The 21,737-nt window shown below is 39.5% G+C and overlaps 2 protein-coding genes across 4 annotated transcripts in view; one reads left to right on the forward strand and one right to left on the reverse strand.

The window, feature by feature from the left end:
• Positions 1–2,906, reverse strand: part of COMT (catechol-O-methyltransferase) — a 32,356-nt gene extending 29,450 nt beyond the window's left edge. Inside the window, exon 1 of the mRNA XM_035895394.1 lies at positions 2,426–2,906. The gene's annotated coding sequence lies outside the window, so the exon portion shown is untranslated. The remainder of the gene's footprint in view (positions 1–2,425) is intronic.
• Positions 1,318–21,737, forward strand: part of TXNRD2 (thioredoxin reductase 2) — a 37,880-nt gene continuing 17,460 nt past the window's right edge. Inside the window, exons 1-11 of one of the 3 annotated variants that reach the window (XM_035895389.1) lie at positions 1,318–1,824; positions 2,960–3,025; positions 3,721–3,777; positions 4,421–4,565; positions 4,881–4,955; positions 5,805–5,883; positions 7,818–7,880; positions 8,404–8,474; positions 13,150–13,169; positions 13,548–13,639; positions 16,185–16,355. In XM_035895389.1, the coding sequence (XP_035751282.1) occupies positions 1,500–1,824; positions 2,960–3,025; positions 3,721–3,777; positions 4,421–4,565; positions 4,881–4,955; positions 5,805–5,883; positions 7,818–7,880; positions 8,404–8,474; positions 13,150–13,169; positions 13,548–13,639; positions 16,185–16,355 (1,164 nt within the window). In that variant the 5' untranslated portion in view covers positions 1,318–1,499. Of the gene's footprint in view, positions 1,825–2,426; positions 2,572–2,959; positions 3,026–3,720; positions 3,778–4,420; positions 4,566–4,880; positions 4,956–5,804; positions 5,884–7,817; positions 7,881–8,403; positions 8,475–13,149; positions 13,170–13,547; positions 13,640–16,184; positions 16,360–21,737 lie in introns of those variants that run through there. The other 2 variants (XM_009639858.2, XM_035895390.1) reach the window with 2 other exon arrangements.

Consider the following 21,737-nt stretch of genomic DNA (forward strand, 5'->3'; position numbering starts at 1 on the left):
ATGCTGCAGGAACATTTCTTCATGTAAACTTGTTTTGTGTTTGGGGAGATTTAATTCTACCCTTGATCCTACGCGTCTGAACTAAATGCTCTGTGAAGAGCATATGCTCAACACTGCCTCATTCAATTCAGAATAGTAGCTAAAATGAACAGCTAAAACAACTTTGCATGCATGTACCTGAAAAACATAAAAGATTAGTATCTGAATATGCTTGAGGATTCCTTAGTTCAAAGGCCTCACAGTACACTCTAGTCATGTCTTTCTGCTGCTGCTGCAATGAGTGTGTCTAGTGATTTATTGCTTAGTGCTGCAGGAGGCAACAGAGAGGGGAGTTGCCTTTTATTTCTTTTTTAACAGCAGTGATACTGGACAAATCATCAATCCATTTACTAAAGTGATAGTAATTCCTGTTTCACATATTTTCAAACATTAATGGAGTGAAAAAAATTAATCAGATCTACACTGGAGGTGATGTTAGTTCTACAAAACTTTGAGTATTTTAATTTCCTGCCATTTCTCCAACTGTGAACCAGACGATTGATGGTTTCTGAAGCAAAATGGTTGGATGCTGCCCCCTTGTGAGCCACCCCCTTGCTCAGAGAGAGATGAACCATGGCTGCCTAAAACTGTTTTCTGTTGCCCATTCCTTCTCCCTAAGAAAAAGCAGCTGATTCTTCATCCCAAACTCTGATTTGGCTTATGGTGGTATTTATCACATACGACTCACCACATACAGCAGCAGGCAGGGTCACTATGGTGCTTCAGCAATAGACCAATAGCGAGCACTTCTGAATGAGAGAGACCTTGTTCCCTGTGGTATTGTTTTGATCAATGCCTACTCTGAGGCCTTTTACCTTAGGCTGCCAGAACGCATTACAAGCATTAATAACTCTCACAACTCCCATCCAAAGTCGGACAGCAGCATCGCCCTTGTTGGATCAACAGCTGGCATGGGGAACAGGGACAGAAAACACTGCCAAAGGCTGTGAAGCATCGGAGGTGCTCCCACAGGTGGTCCTGTGCAAATATCTGTACCACCACAGTTAAAAACGTGTTAAAGCGCTGCTCTAGTTCACTGACTTGTGTAGCGCGGGCCCCGCCATTTTGGTTGAGGAAGCCCTCTTCTCTCAGACCTGAGCCCCTGGCACCTGCTCTCAATGCTGAATGTATCTTAGCCACAGGAATCCTAAACACCATGTGTTGCCTGTAATCCCTCCTGGAAGGGAGAGGCTTTGTTCAAACCACCTTCTCAGAGGTTTTTAACTTTCAGTCTGCGTGCTGCACCTGAGGAAGGGGCTGTGACAGCTCACCTCTCACCGTGTGTTACAAAGGGATGTGCAGTTTCAGAGGGGAAAAAACAGGGCTCTGAATATTGGTGAAGGTCCTGGGCAGCCGTCACGTTCCCCTTCTTTCTCAAAACGCCTTCCCTGATCCCCTTTCGTAGCAGCATCTCGTGGGGAAGCCAGTCAAGAGAAGTGAAGGATTTTTTCCCCCTTCCAATGCGTCTGATTTTAACGCAAACGCGCTTCTCTAACGCCAGAGTCTGTGTCCGCCTTCTAAAAAGGCCTCTCGCGGCTTCGCAGCCGGAGGTCCGGGCGGGAAGCGGCCGCCTCCCCTCAGGTCTGCGCGCGGGGCAGGCCTCGTGCTCGCACCCGCGACGCGGCGACCCCCGCACCCCGCCGCCTTCTACTCAGGCGCTGCTCGGGCCACCCGCAGGGGTCCTGGCTCGGCGAGAAGGCCCTTTGCCGTACAGCATGGCGGCGCTGTGGCGGAGGCGTCTCCTAGGAGCGTCGGGGCTGTGCCGTACGGTGCGAGCCCTCTCAGGTACGGGGTGCCCGCTGGGCTTAGGCCTGTCAGAGGCCGCGTCTCCTTGCGGGAAGCGGGCTGCCCTCTCCTCCTGACACCGAGAGCGCCTGGGGACGGTCCCCCGAGCCCTTCCCACCACCCGCACGGCGGGGAGAGGCCAGCGGCGCCTTACCTAAGCGACCGCTGTGCGGACCGGAGGCGCCACTCTCCTCCCTCGGCGGCCGAGGAGCCGTAACGGCTTTCGGAGCCACCCCCGGCCCGGTGCCTCTCGGAGCCCGTCCCTCGGGCCCTGCGTTGCTGAGGGAGCCCCCGGCCGCAGGTGGCTGTGAAGTGGGCAAAGCCTCCCTGCACCCCCGCGCTGTGGTTTCCGGAGAGGTACCGGGGCAGCCCAAGAGGCAGCCGAGCCTTTCCTCTGGGCTTAGCTCCAAACGACCGAGGGAGCTATCAGCCTTTCCAGTCCGCCTGCCCGCTGAACTGCCGAGGGAAGTCCCCCACCCCGATGGTGGCACAGCTGGTGTGGGGATGCTGCAGGCCTGGGCTGTCCTCCCTGAACTGCTGGCAGCTCTCTAAAAGCAGGGGTTGCCCTGATGCCCGTGCTAAGAAATGAGTTCTTGCTCACCTGTGGGCCTCTGCCACTTCAAAACTGCTCTGGGAGACTGGGCCGATCTGTGGGGAGGCTGAGGTGCAGAAGGGGCCAGCTTCGGGCTGACTGCCCCACCCCCTGCAAGGCCTACGTTGCAGCTGAGGCTTTGCGAGTCCGAGAAGGTAACCCCTGCTGAAAAAATCTACATGTAGAACTTGCTGCTGTAATGCAGAGACAGAAGACCGATAACCAGATCCCAGCTGCAACTGTCTGATCATGCAGAAGGAGCTTCTTGGCCCATTGTGTAAAAAGCCAATCTATTTCCTCACTTCTTTTGGATTGCTTTATTTTCTGTATTTCATTCATGAAACCAGACTAGATAGGTTAATGATTTTTGGAGAATGCTTTGGGACTCTGAAAAGACACAGTGCTCTAGTAAAGTAAAGAAAACCCAAATCAGTAATAATCAATTGTAAAAAATAGTGTACTTTTTGATATTTACCATCTTGCATACCTCTCCCATTTTCCTTGGCTGTTTCTTTTCCTCCTTTTTTCATGTCCTTTTCACAGGAAAGAATGACTATGATCTTCTGGTAATTGGTGGAGGGTCTGGAGGCCTTGCTTGTGCGAAAGAAGGTTTGTATGTATAAATAAGTAACAAAAGTTTTGGTTTAGCTTAAATGATGTTTACAGACACTAAGAAAAGCGTTACTGATCATGCTAGAGCTTTTTAAGACACATAGCATACTTCACTCCCTGCACGTTAATCGTTAACTCAGCTCTATACAGTTAATCTGCAGATTAGTTCACACCCTCAGGTGGGGTGATCTTGTTTGGCTTTCTTATTAACCTTTTAAAAAATATTTCTTCTTTTGTCATGGGAAAACCTAATAAGCTTTTGTTATTGTAAAATACTCTGAGGGCCTCCATAGATACTGTATTTTTAAAATTATACTTTCTTATTTATGTGTTAAAACAACGGTCCCTCCAGAGCGTTTCCAAGAGCTGTTTAACTCCTGTAGAGAACTTTGCCCCTTTGTACCTCAATGTAACATGCTCAACAACCCACAAGGATCTTAAACATCTCATTTGGGATCAGATTGCATTTTTAGGGTTGGTGGAAGCTGGAGGCTCTAGTCTGGGTTATTAAGTGCCTTTTGGAGAATCTACTGACTACAAAGGCAGTTTGGGTCCCTAGTCTGGCATTTGAGTTAGACAGTATAAACCACCAGCCATAATCTCCTGTCTTCTTAGTACCTGTGCTACTAAAAATGTTTAGGTTTCTGTGTTTCTCCCTCCTCTAAATACCTCATCTTGCTTTTTGTTTAAAGCTGCTCAGTTTGGAAGGAAAGTGGCCGTTTTGGATTATGTGGAACCTTCTCCACAAGGTATGGAAGAGAAATACTAGGATAATCTTTGGGCTTGTGTGTAAAATGGTTGCCTAGGTGGGCTGATTGTGCCAGGCAGCAAAGTGGCCAAAGCCACGCTGCCTGCTTTGCTTGTAGCAAAAGTCCTTGAGCCCAGCTTGCTGTACTGCCATTCCCTCCAGTGATGTCCCAGGTCTGCCTGCTTCCCCTGCACATTAAGGTTGTTAGTACTGTTTGATGCTACCATTTGTAGTAGACTTTGAACTTCAATAGGTAAGAATATTGTCACTGTAAAAATGTAATTTACAATTTCTAAAAACTATGAATTGCATCATGTTGAGGCTCTTCATGTACACTATGTAAAAAAAGATCTGCAAATGCAAATATGCAAATGTGTATGTGTAGTAACTGGATCTTCAGAGCTCTGAGAAACATCTTGAGATGGTTTGAATTTTGGAAGAAAAATATAGAGAGGTTTTTTACCAAAACAATGAACATAAGTAGAGTTAGAAACTGATCTGTAGGAGATAGTAAACTGTGTTGTTTCAAAACCTTTTAACTAATTGCATGAACAACCTAATTCTCTAAGTAACCCCATTGCATTGTCACATTAACCTGATGCATTTACTTTTTTTTTCCCTTATTTTTTTTTTTTTTTCCCAAGGGACCAAATGGGGACTTGGTGGAACTTGTGTGAATGTTGGCTGCATTCCTAAAAAGCTTATGCATCAAGCAGCCCTTTTAGGGAGTGCCCTTAAAGATGCCCAACACTATGGCTGGAATATAGCCCAACCTGTTCATCATACCTGGTAAAGATTAATGCCCATATCCACTCTATGTGTTGAGTATGTGTAACAATTTTTCCCAGCTGGTGTTTATTTAGGGACAGTTAGGGAATTTAATTTTGCATGAAGCTTTTTAGGCAGCTCCTTGTTTAAAACACAAAACTGTATTTACTGGTTTATCAGGGCAGATACTATGTTGATTTGGACTTGATAATTTACTTATATAACAAAAAGTAATGTAGAACATTCCTAATTTCTAGCAATTGCCTGTATCTTTGAGTTGCCTAATCTGAATTTGTAATGTGATGAATTCATGTTCAGTTTCTTGTTTTGTGATAGGTCTGTAATGGCACAAGCTGTTCAGAATTATGTGAAGTCCTTGAACTGGGGACACAGAGTGCAACTACAAGACAAGTAAATAAGATTTTGACATTATCTTTCTTCCCATAGTTAAGGAGTTGCTCTTCTCCTTGTAGAATTGCTGAATTGCCTTTGGATTTTCTCATTAGAGCTAGTAATTAGAGTTTGTAAGTCTCTCTGCTCAGGACTGTAAGTGCCCTTGCCAATGTGATTTCCCCCACCCCCTGCCCCCCTTCCTTTTCTTTTCTGGGAAATAGTGGTTGAAAGTGACCATACATGAAAGCTTTCTAACAGTGTAGTGGTCAGGGAATGCTTGTTTTAATCTGGAGAGGTTTTGCATTAGTATAAACTAGTCAGGGTTTCTCAAGATAATTTCAAGCTTGTCCACCAAAATTTATATGCCATACAAGTCCACAGATAACACTATAGAAGAGCAGCTGATTTTTTTGCTTTCAGTGCAGAAGTGTTTCCAAGTTTTTCAGCATGCAGTTCCTTTTTTAGAGAAATTATATTAATAGCTAATTTAACAGGTACTAGTCTTGTGAATCCTGCTGAGTCACTTTTGTATGCTCTCAAATGAGCATTGTATTAGTAATGTTACAGATAGTAATGCTATGACTAGTGGAAAATATCATTGGAAGAGGTCAATAACCTGATCGCACAGCATGTTACAAAGTTAGGTACTTTGCTATGTAGAGGAGTTAACTGTGATACAAGAATTAAGTGACTTAAATTATGTGACAGAGCCGCAAACAATCCTATGAGATGGGATTTTGCTTTCTTCGTTTTATATGCCTGTTTGCTATCCTTTTTAGCACTTCAGATATGGAAGAAGTAGCTGATCATATTTCATTCCTATTCTTCATTAAGTGTGCATTGATGTTGCTGGTTTCTTCTAAACAGGAAGGTGAAATATTTCAACATGAAAGGGAGATTTTCTGATCCACATACAATCTGTGGTTTAACAAAAGCAGGTAAAGAGGTGAGCTGCTGTGATGATTTCTGCATTATTGTTCACTTCAAACATTTTGGGTCTTCATGTGTTGGTTTTCAGATCAGCTGGGAGCTAGATTGTACTTTTGCAAATTGCTTTAGGTATTCAGTATTGTTTTGGTGAGGGAGATTTGCATTTTCCACCTAGAGAAGATGTTTATGAACTTGACTGTTGCCTACCAAGCCCCTAGCTTCTAATCTGTCAGTTCGATGCCATTACTTTTTCTTTGCAGATGGAAATGCTGAGACCAAAGAGGATTTTTTGGGGTAGTTTTTTGGTTTGTCAGAGTCCTACTGCTTTGATCAATGCTTACAGAGATGTAAAGAGGACCAACATCTCCATACTGCTCTGGGCATTTGATCAGTCTGAGATGTTTTTCTCCTTCAGATGACTTATAAGGGTGCTTAGCTTTCTAACACGAAATTGTGTGTGGGAGGCAATTACACTGAATGCACAGCTTCAAGCAACTGGGTCATGTAGCAGAATGGTGGCCATTTCTGCATATTTAATGACTGAACATGCATTTTTGTTACTGGTTAATATCAGCTTGAGAGAACAACAGTTTTGGTGGGTAGATGCCCAGCATTTTCTAAAAACGTCACTTTTGAGGTAGCTTAACTCCAGGCCTTAGGGACAGAATTCATTCGCTGTGATCTCTGTGTGTTTTGTCCTAAGCAAAAATTGATTTTAAAAAGCTGCCATTTGTGCACAACTGTTGCTTCCAAGTAGTCATCAGAATCTTGTTCAGTACAGGAACAACTGTAAGCTTAATATTAAAACCGGTAGAGAATGTGTAGGATAAACTCCTGCATGTGTTAGTTTCTTCTATCTCCATCCTTTTTTTAATGCATTGCTGATTATTATGTCATATAAATAGCAGATGATAGTGCCAGCTTTCTCGTTTATCACTCATTTGTACAACTCCCCAGGGCTCAGTTCTAGGGCCGGTTTTGTTTAATATCTTTATCAATGACCTGGATGAGGGGATTGAGTGTGCCCTCAGTAAATTTGCAGACAGCACCAAACTGGGTGGTAGTGTTGATCTGCTTGAGGGGAGGAGGGCTCTGCAGAGAGACCTGGACAGGCTGGATCGATGGGCCGAGGCCAACTGTATGAGGTTCAACAAGGCCAAGTGCCGGGTCCTGCACTTTGGTCACAACAACCCCATGCAACACTACAGGCTTGGGGAAGAGTGGCTGGAAAGCTGCCTGGTGGAAAAAGACCTGGGGGTACTGGTTGACAGCCGGCTGAATATGAGCCAGCAGTGTGCCCAGGTGGCCAAGAAGGCCAATGGCATCCTGGCCTGTATCAGGAATAGTGTGGCCAGCAGGAGTAGGGAAGTGATGGTGTCCCTGTACTCGGTGCTGGTGAGGCCGCACCTCGAATACTGTGTTCAGTTTTGGGCCCCTCACTACAAGAAAGATGTTGCATTGCTGGAACATGTGAGGGATCTAGAGCACAAGGCTTACAAGGAGCGGCTGAGGGGACTGGGGTTGTTTAGTAAGAGGAGGCGGAGGGTAGACCTTATTGCCCTCTACAACTACCTGAAAGGAGGCTGTAGTGAGGTGGGGGTCGGCCTATCGTCTGTTGATGATAGGACGAGGGGGAATGGTTTGAAGTTGCACCAGGGCAGGTTTAGGCTAGACATTAGGAAAAACTTCTTCACAGAAAGGGTTGTCAGGCTCTGGAATGGGCTGCCCAGGGAGGTGGTCGAGTCCTCATCCCTGGATGTATTTAAAAGAAGGAGAGGTGAGGTGCTTAGGGACATGGTTTAGTGGTGGGATGGCAGGGTTAGGTTAAAGGTTGGACTTGATGATCTCAAAGGTCTTTTCCAACCAAAGTTATTCTATGATTCTATAAAATCTAAAGACAGATAACAGGATTTCAAATGCTTGATTTTGATTTTGTATTTTTCTTTGTAGGTTTTTGTTACTGCAGAAAATATTGTCATTGCTACTGGAGGAAGACCAAAATATCCGACACACGTAAGTTACACTTGCGATCGGACAACTCCAATGGCTTTACTGGTTTTGTGGCAGATAATAATTGCTTAGAGGATAAAGAATACAAATATAAAGTAACACATGAGAGATTTTTGTTCTTGTGTTGTGTGAAAAATTATCTTTTATATGAAGCACAGTTTTTTCAGAAAAATGTTTCCATAGAAAACAATTTGCATCAATTTAGTATGTTGATGTTGCTTACAGCTGTAGGATGATTCAGGTTGGAAGGGATCTCTAGAGGTCATCTAGTTCAAGCTCCTGCTCAAGGAGGCTGGGGTCAGCTATCGAGTCAGCTGTGAGGTCAGATCATGTTGTTCAGGACTTTTTGCAGTCAGGTTTTGAAAAACTCTAAAGACAGAGACTGAATAACATATCTGGGGTTGCCCAGATATATTCCCCATGGTCTGCTGGCTATACTTCGGCTAATACAGCCCAAGTTGCTATTAGCTTTCTTTGCTGCCAGGACTTGCATTGTAGATTCAAGACATTACCTGTGTGTTTATAGATTGCAGGTGCACTGGAGTATGGAATCACAAGTGATGATCTCTTCTGGTTAAAAGAATCTCCTGGAAAAACGTAAGTTACCTTACCATGGCTTTAATAGATGCTGGCATTCATATTTTTTCTTTATGGCAAGGTGAAAAATGTTCAAAATTACCTTTTATACACCAATTTTTCCATCCTTCCGTTTTCCTTCTGAGAATTTGTTTTGCCATGCATAAACATAATGCTACCAACCTTCACTAGTAACTAATAGAGTTTCCAATCCCTCCCCCCTCATGAAATTCCCTTCTAAAATCAACTTAAATATGAATTTTCACTATCTTAGGTTGACTTGTCTGCTGTAGCAATTATACATGGAAGTCACAAGAGGGCAGCATAAACTTAAACGAGGGCTGTACTGTCCCTATTCTTTGCTGTGTGTATATATGAAATTGCTCTTCAATTAGGAAAGAAACTCCAACATAATTTTATATTCTCTTAAGTGGTGGTAGTTCTGATAATAAAAGAAAATATGATGAGACAATTGGGTTACTTTTGCCTTTTCTTATGCTTTGGATGCTTTGGGAGCTATTGCTTAACTGAAGTACTGAAAAATAGTTTTTAATGGAAATACTAAAATGCAATAGTCTTTGGTTTTTTACAGCACATAACATGGTAAGATTCTGAGTCAGCATTGCACTACAGAACAATTTCCTGATGCAAATGATTGTGATTAGAAAATGTACATTTGTTAGCATGAAAGCCAGATAATACTATTTTTTCTTTTCTCTATTGAGCAATTCTAGAAAAAGCAAAGTATATATAAGAAAAAGAGACTTGAAACTATAATACTGGTGTTTTGAAAGAAAACAGAACTGCCATTCATGGCTGTGACTTTCTAATATAAAAAAATGCACTGTGTTAAGCTAAACATCAAAGAGATAAACAAGGCTCCTTAGTACAGTTTATAAAGGAAAGTAAACTTGCTGTTTGTAGTATATCAATCACCTCTTGAATTTTGAGAGCATGATTTATGCAAGAAAATGTAAAAAAAAAAAAACACCACCATGAAAAACCCACGCAAAATCTGAACATAAGATTTATCCCTGTAAGATTTTCTGTGAAAATGTGGCTTTTGTCCAGTTGCTGCTAATGCAAGTTGTAACAGTGTAATGTAGGAGTCTAGTGTTTATATGTTGCATTCCTGAGATTTAGTCAAAATAAGCCTGCAGGGGCTACAGTAGCATTTCTGCGCTTTATCAGGCTGTGTCCTAGCAAATGAAGGAGTGAGTTGTTAAAGGCTTGTTTCTGTCGGATTTGTTTCTATTATAAATATTCCCAAGGTGCAGTTTGACACCTTTTGTTTTTAGTCTGAGGTGTGTTGTACTTATTCTTTCTTTTCTCCCTCTCCAAATGTGTGTATCTCGGCTATAAACTACATGCCTGGGGGTTATAGAACTGTCAGTCCTGCAGTTATTCATATTAACCAAAAAAAAAAAAAAAAAAAAGCAAACCATTAACCAACTTAAAAGTCCCTTAGATATACAAACATTGTGAAGAAATTCTCGCTACTGAGATGAAGGGTTTTGGCAGAGAGAATTAGAAAAGATGCATTGAAATATGTTCAGAATGAGTGAGATATTGAGCAGGTGTGAAACAGGTTAGGTTCTGCTTTCTTAACTTTTCTATTAGACGCTGACAATGCTCAGGAGCCCTCTAGTTTGTAGAAGAAATTGTGAATAATGTGCTGCTGATACTATGAATTAGTATTAGCCATCTATTTTTCATCTAATGAAAAAGAGCAAACGCATGCCCAAATCACAGATATTCTTATTCTGTTCCCTCTGAACCTCCAGTAGATATTTCTTTATGGGCAGCATGTGGCTTTTTGCAGCATTTCCCAGGAGCTCTATGCTAAAAGAGGGGGTGATCATCCATTCGCAGATGAATCAGATGCCCTAATGCTGGAAAAATTATTTTCTACTGTGTTTAATTGTTTGTCAAACATAAAACACAGAGTAGCAGACTTTAATCTCTTTACCTCAACCTGTTCTCTGTACACCTTCAGAAGTTGTATGTTTTTATTATAGGATAGATAGCTGATATCTAGGGTCTTCTGTGAGAAAACGTGTTGTACTGACTCTGTAATGCCTGGAGCTCACCGAGGAGCAGCCCCCAGGTCTACACTTTTTTGAAGTTTAAAAGCATCTCTCTCAGAACTAGGAGACAGTGCAGATTGGTTTAGGGTAAGGTATAGGCCACAAGCTAGTGTTTCACCTACTGTTTAGCTCTATATGAAGAGCTTTCCAAGTGTTGGACTTGTTTCTCTCTTGCAGTATCGTGGAAGAATAACTTTCCTAGGGATATGTGGCTAGTCAGTGGCAGGACCAAAAAGAGAAGCCAAATTTGCTGTCTGCAGAGCTCCACTGTGCCACTAACATTTGATTTTAGTTGTCATACATGTTCATGTATAAAAAAAATTAATTTTCTGAGGTTCTTTATGTCTTTCTATGAAACACATTTCTGTCTTTGTAAGTGTGTATGCCAGTAGTTTTCCTGGTAACAGGGTGGAGGGAGGGTCATTGCTTTGTAGATTTTAGTTAAAATTGATGAATTATACATCCTTATAAAGAGACTGCAGTGCATACACCACTTTGTGTTACCCTTCAGTTTGTGTGGGTTTTTTCCATGGATTTAAGGGGTTATGTTTATTTTGTGAAGGACCACACTAGTGTATACTACTTCAGCCAGGAATCAAGCAAAATGTAGAATACGCAACAGCATGGGATGTATAGGCTGTGGGTCGTTATTTCAAATGTATTCCTTCCTGTGATCTGACTAGTTCAAATTTCTACCTGTTTGGAGCACGTTTTGTCAAAATAGTTTTGTTTTGTTGCTGAAGAGTTTTTGAATTAATGGAGGCACAGCTGCTGAGGGAAAAGGGCTTTTACTTAATGGATTATTTCCATGCAACTGTTCTCTCTGCTGGCATTGCCATTTGTGTTGCTGAAATTTATCTTCCTCAAAACAAACAAGGTTGGATAGGGGTAAAAGAATATTATTAGGTTCTGTCACTTATGCTTGTAAAGCTTATGCTTCCTTGCTTATCCTCTTAACTCTGTGATTATATGGGTTTGTATTTTGAGTTTTTAAAGTAAATTTCTAGAATGTCTAGTTTTCCAGAACACAATTAGCAAAGTACTTCTTCCATATCCAAAACTCTGAAGTTTTTTTTTAACTTTTGAATATGGCAGTATGAGAGAGATCTGCTTTTAAAAAAATGCCCAGAATAAACAGAAAAAAATGTGCCAAATATTCAGGTGTGTTCTGACTGTTGTGCTTTTGCATTGTTGTTTTTTGATCACAAGTTCTTTATAAAGCACAGGGATGAAACTTCTTTAGAAAGCATGTGTTTCCATAGATGAAATCATAGTCAGAAAGAGCCTAACATTCTACACTGTTCTCATAGTAACTAGAAATTTTGATCCCTAATGTTGCTTTTTTTCCTAATTCAAAAACTTAATGAAAGACTTTGTCGTAAGTGGAAATATGTGGAACGCATCTCCAAACTGTGAGATTTCAACAAGCCTGCATAACACATGAACAACAAAGGAATGTGAGTGCAGCCTGTCCAGCCGCTGAGCGTCAGTGACTGCCTGGCTGGACCCACTTTTACCTTCCAGAACAGTCACTGAGCATTTGGCCTGTTCTGTACCCAGCAGACATAGGGAACTGAGGATATGGTCAGAAGAGAGAGATCTGCTGCAGTATATAGGGCATCTGAGGACAGGCATGGAAACTGCTGTGCCGGAGAGCTGTTACACCGCATAAATTAAAAGTGTTGATGGACAGCTTTAGTGATATTATTGGTTGAAAGGGTGTAAAATACAGGGAGAGATGGGAGCTGGAGTTTTATTTAAGATCGAAAATGGATGTATTTGGTAAATACTAGTCTAGATAAGTCTATTAAATGGATTTTTTTTTAACAGCTTACATAAACTTTAAAGAGAGGAAGGGCAAATATTTGCCCTTTGGATAAATATGATGATGAAAAAGCAGATGGTTATAAATCAACATTAAATTTAGCAATGAATAAAATCTTATATTGAGAACTGTAATCTACTTGATAGGAAGATGATGAATTTCAAATGTGCTTAACTTCTGATTGTGCTAAGTTTTCTTAAAATTAATTTAAAATATGTACTTAGTCATTAAGATACCTCTAGAAATTTAGAGATGTACTTGCATTCCCACAAGACTGCTGCATGTCTGTATGTTTATATGATGCCTGCTGTCTTGGAGGCAATGGTGCCGGGAGGCCCTGTAAAGATGAGGCATCGGTACAATAGGCACTGGGGGAAAAACCTGTTGGTGTCCACTCCAGATGTTTCCAATGGAGGTACATCATAGAACACAATTGAAGTATTTGTGATGCCTCTTAAGCTTCTAGTTTCTCTGAGTTTTTCATGGCTTTCTTCACTTTGTCTTTCAGAGTATGTGTTTAAATGTCTCTTTACAATATAAAAGCAATTCCTTTTGTCTTATAAACCTGTTCTTTTTTTTATTCTGGTAATAAAATAAGCCCACATGTGTTGTCTTTTTGGAGTTGACAAGCCATGCTTTTTTCTTCCCATCTAACAACATCAGATCTGCTTCTCCAACCTGTAATTTTGTAACTACACATACTTCAGAAAATAATTCTTTGGTTGTGAGAAATATGCATAAGCTCATTCCACTGCTTTATTCTTTTTTTCTTTTTATCTAACAGGTTGGTTGTTGGAGCCAGCTGTATCCTTTGAAAAAGCTGTGATGATTTATGATTATAAGCAGAATAGCTATCTTTCCTATGAAAGCTCAATTTTCAGAATCCCTTTGCTCATGCCCTGTAGTTGAGTTGGTAATAGAATAGTAATAGTTTTCTATGCAGTAGCATCATGGGAGTTAAGGTCAGCTGAGGATAAATTCTCAGGATCTTAAAAGCACTATTATCTATGAGGAAGATGTTCTATGGCATTAGAGTTTTATTCTATGCAACAAATCGAGCTAAAGATGTTGTCTATGTGAGAACTTGATATCTTCAGGTAAAAAGCCCACTTGTATATTACACTTTTATATCACATTTATATGAAATTATTGTTCATATTTCCTTAACTGATGCTTTACAAGATGTTTCGCTTGAGTGTGCTGGTTTTCTAACAGGCATTGGATTGGACACTACAGTCATGATGAGAAGTATCCCACTTCGTGGGTTTGATCAGGTGAGTATGAAATAACTTACATCTTCTTATATATCAAATATATTAAAAAGTATATTTGATTATGTGCTGAAGAAAAAGTGTCATTGGCTTCTCCAAATATTTCCTAGTGTGTACTTTCTGAAGAGAAACTAAATAAACATTAGGTCTTGTTTTCCTATCATATCTCTTGATACTGTACTCAGAAAAGTAAATCTTTTTTTTTTTCCTCCTGCTTAATTGAAAGCAAGGTTGAAAAGGTTGGGAAGCATGGGAGGGATTTATGTCACTGCTAAAAACATTAGACAATCTATTTAAAATAATCCTGAATTTCTAGGACTTACAGATAATTATTTTTAAAATAAATTATTGGACTTAACATGAAGTAGTTCAATGTGGAGTTCATTATGATGAATATAAATAAATCACTAAGCTGAAAGTTTGTAATGACATCAGAATTGCAGATCTTGACCTTAGCACTTTCAAAACAGTGGTAGTTATAACTAGGTAAGAAAAATACATGGTGATTTCAGTGGAACTATCAACCCTAAGCTGGAAAAAATAAAAAGCAAAAACTTTCAGGCAGGGAAATTTAAAGAGAAAAAATGTGTTTCAAAACTGGGAAAGATTTTGATAAGTTTTAAATAAAAGTATAAGTCATGATTGTGCTGACAAGACAGAAAACAGTTTTGGCCAGAAACCCATTCCTGTATCAAGAGAAGAAAAGCCATTAGAAATAACAAGAAAAGACAACAACAACAACAAAACAGGTTTTACATAGGATCTGTGCAAAAAGTATAACTGCTTGAAGAAGCACTAGAAGGCAGTATAGCAGGTTTAGGGTTAAAGACAAGTTCCTGTATCCAGTAAAGGTGCTACTTGGTGTGAGTTTGTAGCCTCTGTTCTACAGGTTAGATGATCTCTTTGATGGCCCAGTAGTTCTTTTGTCCCTAGTTCTGTAGGGAGAGTATGTTAAAAGTGATTGTGAATCTTCTCTCCCTGCAAGATTTGATGTTAACACTACTTTGAAGGAAAAGTTTCTGTAGTGTTCTTAAAACAGTGTGAGATTTCTGGGGTTTCACTTACATGTGCAGTGAACTTTTTCTTCGTTTGCAACACATTTTTTTTTCTCAGGCAAGTAACTTTGGAAAATGTCAGCCTCCAGAATGAAGTCTGTGTTGTGTTAATCACTTGAAGGTAGTGTTTTCAGAATGGGAATGAATGCACGTTAACTTAATTATTCCTGGTATCATGAATTAGTTGTTGGGTTTTTTTAGTGCTTAATTGCAATAGTGCAAAACATCTAAAGGCCAAAGTTGATGAAAGAGTGATAGAACTATGGGCTTGTTTTTAAGAACTTCTTTGCACACACAGTGTAGGAAAATTATTTTCATGTGTAACATCACAGTTTTTGAGGAGAGAGTATTGCTGTTAGAAGCAGCAGTGACAAGTACCACTGCAGGTAGTGACAGCTCCTGGTTGCATGCCAGCCACTCCCACTTTGAAGTGGCTTCCTTAAAACTAGTGGTATGTGTACCAGAGTTTGCAAAACATTGCATAAGAATGTGTCTTGGGATTTGCACTCATCATTGAAGAAATCTACACCTGTAACAGCATGAGATCGGAGCAAGCAGGGAAAAGCGTTAAGAGTGTGTGTGTGGCACTTCATAAAACACTTACAGTAGGGCTTTTCTCTGAGAACTTGATCCTTTGTAGGCAGGAAGAGCACAATGGACGTTTCAAAGTTAAGAAAGTATTAATAGAGATAAAGTAATTATGTTCAGTCTGTAGCCATGTTGAGTCTGATGGAAACTGGTTAGTGAGCTGTTGTATTTCTGAAGAGGTATAACCCTTCCATTGCCTTTGTATTAGTTAATATCAACTTCAAAAATAAAGTTTTGTAAGGTGAGAGCTTGCATGTAGTTGTTCTGTACGAGTGGTTTTGTGATAATATCATCTAAGTAATAAACATATTCTTTGACGATTTACTGCAGTCAAGAGCAATGACATCTTTGGATAAACCCGTCAACGTGACACTTTACTACTTGACTGTGATGTGGCATTATTTCAAACTCTTAGGACAAAAACATTATTTCCTTTTGTAGTAGAACATTCCAGGAAACCTTAGTGATTCATAGTCGTTCCACGGTATCACAGGTGTCATGACAAAGGGAAATATTTTTCTTCCTTAGCTTTATGAAAGTATTTCATTCTAATCAAGCTGCCAGAAAATGGTAATTATGGTAATGTTAAATTAAAAATGCTCTAGATGGTATCTTTATATAAGCATCAAATGATTTAAAAGCAACTGTTTTATTCATATACTATTTTACTTTTTTTGAAAATAGTTTGAATGTTCAGATGTAGATGCCTCTTGGGATGGAGTTGCAGGTCATAGCAGCTCAATAAATTAACATGTGTTAACAATGCATAGTAACTGAGTGACAAAGAATGTTTGAAACACATTATATTTACCGGATTTTCATTAAGACAGCTGAAGGAGGGTTTTACATTAAAAAGGTTATATATCTAAGAATAAACTTTTTTTTTTTTTTCCCCTACTCCACAGCAAATGGCATTTTTAGTAACTGAGCACATGGAATCTTACGGCACAAAGTTTTTAAAGAGATGTTTCCCAACCAAAGTTGAACAATTGGAGAGCAACAGATTGCAAGTCACCTGGAAAAATACTGACCTGGGCACGGAAGAGACTGATTCCTTTGACACAGTGATGTGGGCAGTAGGTAAACCTGATTATCTTAACATTTATTTGCAATACTTTCCATTCTGAAAATGAAGTCCCCTCATCATGTTATAAGGGGCCAAAGAGCCTCCTTTGTTTTTTTTATATTAAATAGTTAGTGACCTAAACATTGATAGTTTTTTAATTATTTTCTTGCATGCCTGACTTGTTCGCTTACAGTCTAAAAACACATGAAAGTTACAGTGAACGCAAGAAATCTGTGGTAACCATGTTTGCATGAGCGGCAATAAATGGGAGACCATTTAGTCTTCCCCATGTTTGCTAGAGGGTGAGAGCATGAATTCCAGCAACGTCTTTGGTGCAGGTGGTGTTCTCTAAGTCCATACTCTTGACTTATTCATGAAGCTATTCACTACAGGTTCCTATTTATCCTGTTCAGGAGGCTACCATTTCTTCTAGGAGTTTTTCTAAACTCTGCTGCTTGAGTTTGTTACTGCAGCCATCATGCAATTCAGAGAAAGAGAAGTGGTGTCCTTAAAAATCTGAGATCATTGCAGGGAACCTTGGAAGGTTAGAGCTTTTTGAAATCTGTTTAGGAACTTTCATGTATCTCAGACCTTTAGGAACTGAGATACAATGCCTAAGTCAGAATAAAAGTTCAAAAAAAATTTGTGACAAATGGCTATGAGCATAATCACCAGAAATGGGAATTAAATCTGGTTTTTGCCTCCTTCGAGTCAAATGTTACTTCTTGTAAGGATTAACACTAAATGATGGATGGTACAAAGCTCCAGCCCACAGGAACAAAACTAATCTTTCTGCATCGCCTCCCCAAGCTGCTCGTTTGTTGCTGTTATGAGTTGTCCCTCAGTTGCTATATTGGTTCAGAGGGACTGCAGGCCCACCGGTATAGGACACCTCTTGTCTTCTGTGCTTATAAAGCTTTGTGAATATCTGGAATTCTAGATAAATAATGGATGGCTAAAGGTCATAGTGATATTTGGTAAGCAGATGATATATGGTGAACAAAGTAAATAGGCCTAAACTTACTGCCCAAGAAATCTGTGTTGATGCAGAGGAGCAATCAGTTTTACTAACAGCTTTAGCAGTTCCTCTAACTACTTCATTTTTACGCTATTCTTTTTATCTGACACTACTGTTTTAGAGCAGTGGGGAAGCATTACTCTTTCATTTGTTGATAACAGGTCAAGTTAAATTCTTGTGGTCGTAGAATACATTCATTACGGGAAACAGGGACAGATCATTTACAGCATTTTGTATTTTGCCCAGTGGATTAAATCTGTTGTCCCTCTCCCCTGGTTAAGTCAGCTTTATATCTTCCTAATACCCCAAAGAGAGAGCAGGTAGTGTGTTGCAACAAGCATTTTCTTTCACTTATTGTGATTACTATTCTCTTAGAAGTGTAATGGGCTTCTATAAATTGTGGAAACAGCCTATAATAACGGATTATGCTCACCAGAACCCATCAAAGACACTAGTGCTTGCCAAGAGAAAAAAAGTCATCCTATCTGGAGATGTGGCAATCCTGAAAACTGTAGAATAATAATCATTAGGTGGGATGAAAATATTTCCAAAAAGCGGATTTCTAAATGCCGTGTTTGATTTTTCTCAAGCTTTCTGGTTAAAGTACACAGAGGTGGAGTCACACCAGTGAAATGTCAAGTCAATTTGTTCACTTTTGTCAAAGATGGGAAAAAGAGCTATTAAATTGAAATAATATGAAAAAATCTTCATTTGGTGTTAATTGTAATGAAATAAGGTTGCGTGATATACTGTTGCAACCCAGTTGCAATGTGACTCCATTCACTATTTTGATACAGAGGCTCTACATGTATTATAATTTTTGTCATAGATTTGAGTTACAATCCGTATTTAGAAACTGAAAAATGAACAGTTTGCGGGTTTGGGTTTTCTGTGTTGACTTTTTTTTTGGTGTTCAAATTGGCACTCCACCCTTAAGGATTAAACACATTAACAGTTAAAGCTGGTTAATTGATGTGCAGTCGGTATGATTCATTGTTTTGCCCTGTATCAACACACCCACACCAGGTGTCTCAGATAATAGGCTGGGAAACTTGGTAGTGTTGAGGATTTCCTGTCTGCAGATGTGCCAATTACAATACTGATTGAAGAAAGTCAGCTTGTAGAGTTAGTTAAAAAGCAGCCACTATTGTTAACTAATTGTAGCCTGAATTATAGTAAATATTTCCTTAATTTTTGTAAGCGCAATATGGAATTTTAGTAGGATTTTATGAATAATGTTCAAAGTATTTACTGACAGTAGGACATTGTTTGAGTTTGGTAAGCTACAGTATTATCTCTTAATGTAGGCTCTTTGAAAAAAATTTACATTGTGTTTCTCTGAAGAGTTTTGTTTATCTTTTGGAATGTGTAATTTTCTGCTTGTATGGATAAGCCAGTAAAAGCAGGCACCATGCTCTCTTTGCTCTCCTAGCAGCTTTTTTGAACCAGTCAAAACATTTGAGGCAAAACAAAATCTCATTTTGATACCTTTTAATGTACTTTAAAGGTTTCAATTCAAAGCTTTTGTAGGTAACTGTTATGGGCTTGTGCTACCTTGCTGGGTGACTATACTGTTTTATTCCAGATCAGTGAAACAGCTCTTTCTTGACCTTTATTTGATTCTGCTTGTCTAGTTCTGTAATGTCTTTCTGTCTCTTAGTTGTGCTGTGTCTTCTGCTTTTGTGAGAGTTCTTTTGAAATTATATAAATTGAGATTTTTTTTTTTGTTCAATATGGAACAAATAAATTTTTTATATTATGTAGTAGTCCCCCTGCCCGTAAGGACACAGAAAAATTTATGTGTTAGGTGCCTAATATACCTGAGCTACAAAGCAATGGTAAGTGTGTGCATGTACAGATTGCAACACAGGGTCTTCATCCAAAGAAAAGGGTAGATACTGGCACCTTAATAAACAAATGTAACTGCTGAGCTGCAGGGCAAAGGTGCAGGAGATCGAGCTTTGTAGGGTGGGTTTGTTTCAGCTATTGGAGGACTGAAACCTATGGATTGAATGCTGCAGTTGCAACACATAATATAGGAAAGGAATTGGCGAGTAGTATTTCCATTAGAATTTGCAATAGATGGCAAAGGATCACTGCTGTAACTAGAATTTGGTTATTCACAAAGTCCTTAAAAAAGGTACTGAGTTACTACATATCTAATGGGATCTTACTGTGTAGAGGAGCGACACTGAATTATTGATGATTAAACTAAGCAGATGTTTACAAAATATCCTGGAATTCATTTGACAGAGAAAGCGAGGTAGTGTGCTGGTAAATTGTTAATAGAAAGAGCAAGGACCAGCAGCAGATTTTAAGTTTAGCTTTACAAAAAGAGTTTTTTCCCCGATGAGAGCAGCGGAACAACCATTCTCAAGTTCCTTTGCATTAATAAGCTTAGAGGAAAGCCACCGTGTCTTTGAAATAATATCGTCTTTGCTATGAAAAGGAATTATAACTTTAGCTCAGTGTAAAGCTGAACAGGTATCAGGTGTTGCACGTCATGTGTTATCAAGCATATTGTCCTTTGTGCCAGACTGGGTGCTTGGCAGATTTATTTTGTAGTGCAGTAAAATAAGATCCTTACTGTTCAATATAAAAAAAGTTAAGTACATAACATTTTTTTAATAGTAATTTTCTTCAAGTCTTACAACCAAATCAGTTTGGATTAACTAAGAAAACAGAAATTTTGTCTGGAGATTTTCTTTGAAAAGCCCCATATGGTAAAATATTGCTGTGATTTCCTGTGAACCTATCTTTGCCAGCCCCTATAGAAAAGGGGATGTGCTTTAGATTTGTCTTTGCAAACAAAATCTTGCCATCCGGTTTTAACCTTTGAACTATTCAGTGAAAAATAATACACCTTGGTTGATCTCAGAAAACTGTTAGTCCAAATGTGATGTGGTTTGCTGAGGCTCTGGGTCTTTGTTCTGAACTTCCCGTGTATCTTTCTCATTAATTTTAATTCATTATTGTCTTGGTAAGATGTAGTTTCTTCAGTCCTAATGAAAATTGTCATTCCCATTACATCAGCCAGTGCTTTTAGGTTTTTTCCCAATATCTAGTTTCGATGACACTCAGTCAGACTTTATTCAACAGGGCTATTTTTAACGTGCTAGTAATTTATTTGCATTGAAAGAGGCCTGGATGGTACTTTTTCCTTCTTTTGTTTAACCTGCCCATAAAATTTGAGTTTAACTCTTATTTTATGCTACTTATTTCACCAGCTTGTTACTAAAAAATTACTTCTTTATGTTGAGGAAAAGTTAGATGCTAGGCTATGACTCTAATCTGCGTGAGAGAGAACATTTTGGATTCAGAACTATAAGGTGCTATTTGATTTGACAGGTGATGGCTAGCCTTTATCTGAATGGTGGTTATAAATAAATTAACAAATAGTGGGAAATGCCCCAAAGTAATTTCATGAAACCAGTATTACCAGTATTGTTGAGAACAAACCAAATGGAATTGTTAGAAGTATGTCCCATGCTGACAGTTTTCATTTGGTTGCATGTCACTTGGAGGTGTGGTTTTGTGTTGTTTGGGTAGGACCAAAGCAACATCTCTCCAAATGCAAGTAACTTCAGATGTGCAGTGGATGGTGATGCCCAGGTGTGTACTGATTGCACTATGGCTGACACAAGGTTTCTGCTGAGATGACTCGTCTGTGTAATAAGTATTACTAGTCAATGCTACAAGGAATAGTACAGCTTAGCAGACTTGGCAAACAACGAGTTACTGCCTTAGCACTGACTCAGGGTCAGATTTTTTTCATATTGTGGCAGGCATGCTGGAAGTGTATCAGTAATGAATGAAATGTTCAAAAACGTCCTTGTAAAATTGGTGCACGCTGCTATCAATGTGGTAAGGGTCCTGAACTTTTTTTTACCTTATTTAATCTTACTGTAGTCAATATTTTCTCATAATCTGAACATTAGTTACGCTGAATTGGTCTTTATTAGTCAGTATCAGCTGGCTATGTTTAAGTGAACATGTGGGTTTTGAGGAGGGATTTGAAGGAGGACAAGGTAGTGGTCTTGAAACTAATTTGGGGAGTGTGTCAGGCATCCAGGACAAGATGAGAGAGAATACCAAGATTTGGAACACAGAAAGTCAGAATGAGGTCAGATTGGGTAAAGTTATGAAGCGATGTGTCAAAATGCCAGTGTATAGGGAAGAGTTGGAGAAGACTATTTGGCTTAAGTTTTTTGCCAAAAGATCCATCCTGTCGCCCTGCAGTATCCTCACAGTGGCCATCTGCAGGCATCATGCCTGACAACAAAATGGTTTGTTGGCTCTAGTTTGAATTTTTTCAAATGCTGGGGGGCAAACAGATATTCCAGTTTCTGTGATTAAGAAACTGCAGAAGACCCA

The sequence above is a fragment of the Egretta garzetta genome, unplaced genomic scaffold (genome assembly GCF_000687185.1).
Source record: "Egretta garzetta isolate BGI_Z169 unplaced genomic scaffold, ASM68718v1 scaffold25, whole genome shotgun sequence".
In the NCBI taxonomy this organism is placed as follows: Eukaryota; Metazoa; Chordata; class Aves; order Pelecaniformes; family Ardeidae; genus Egretta; species Egretta garzetta.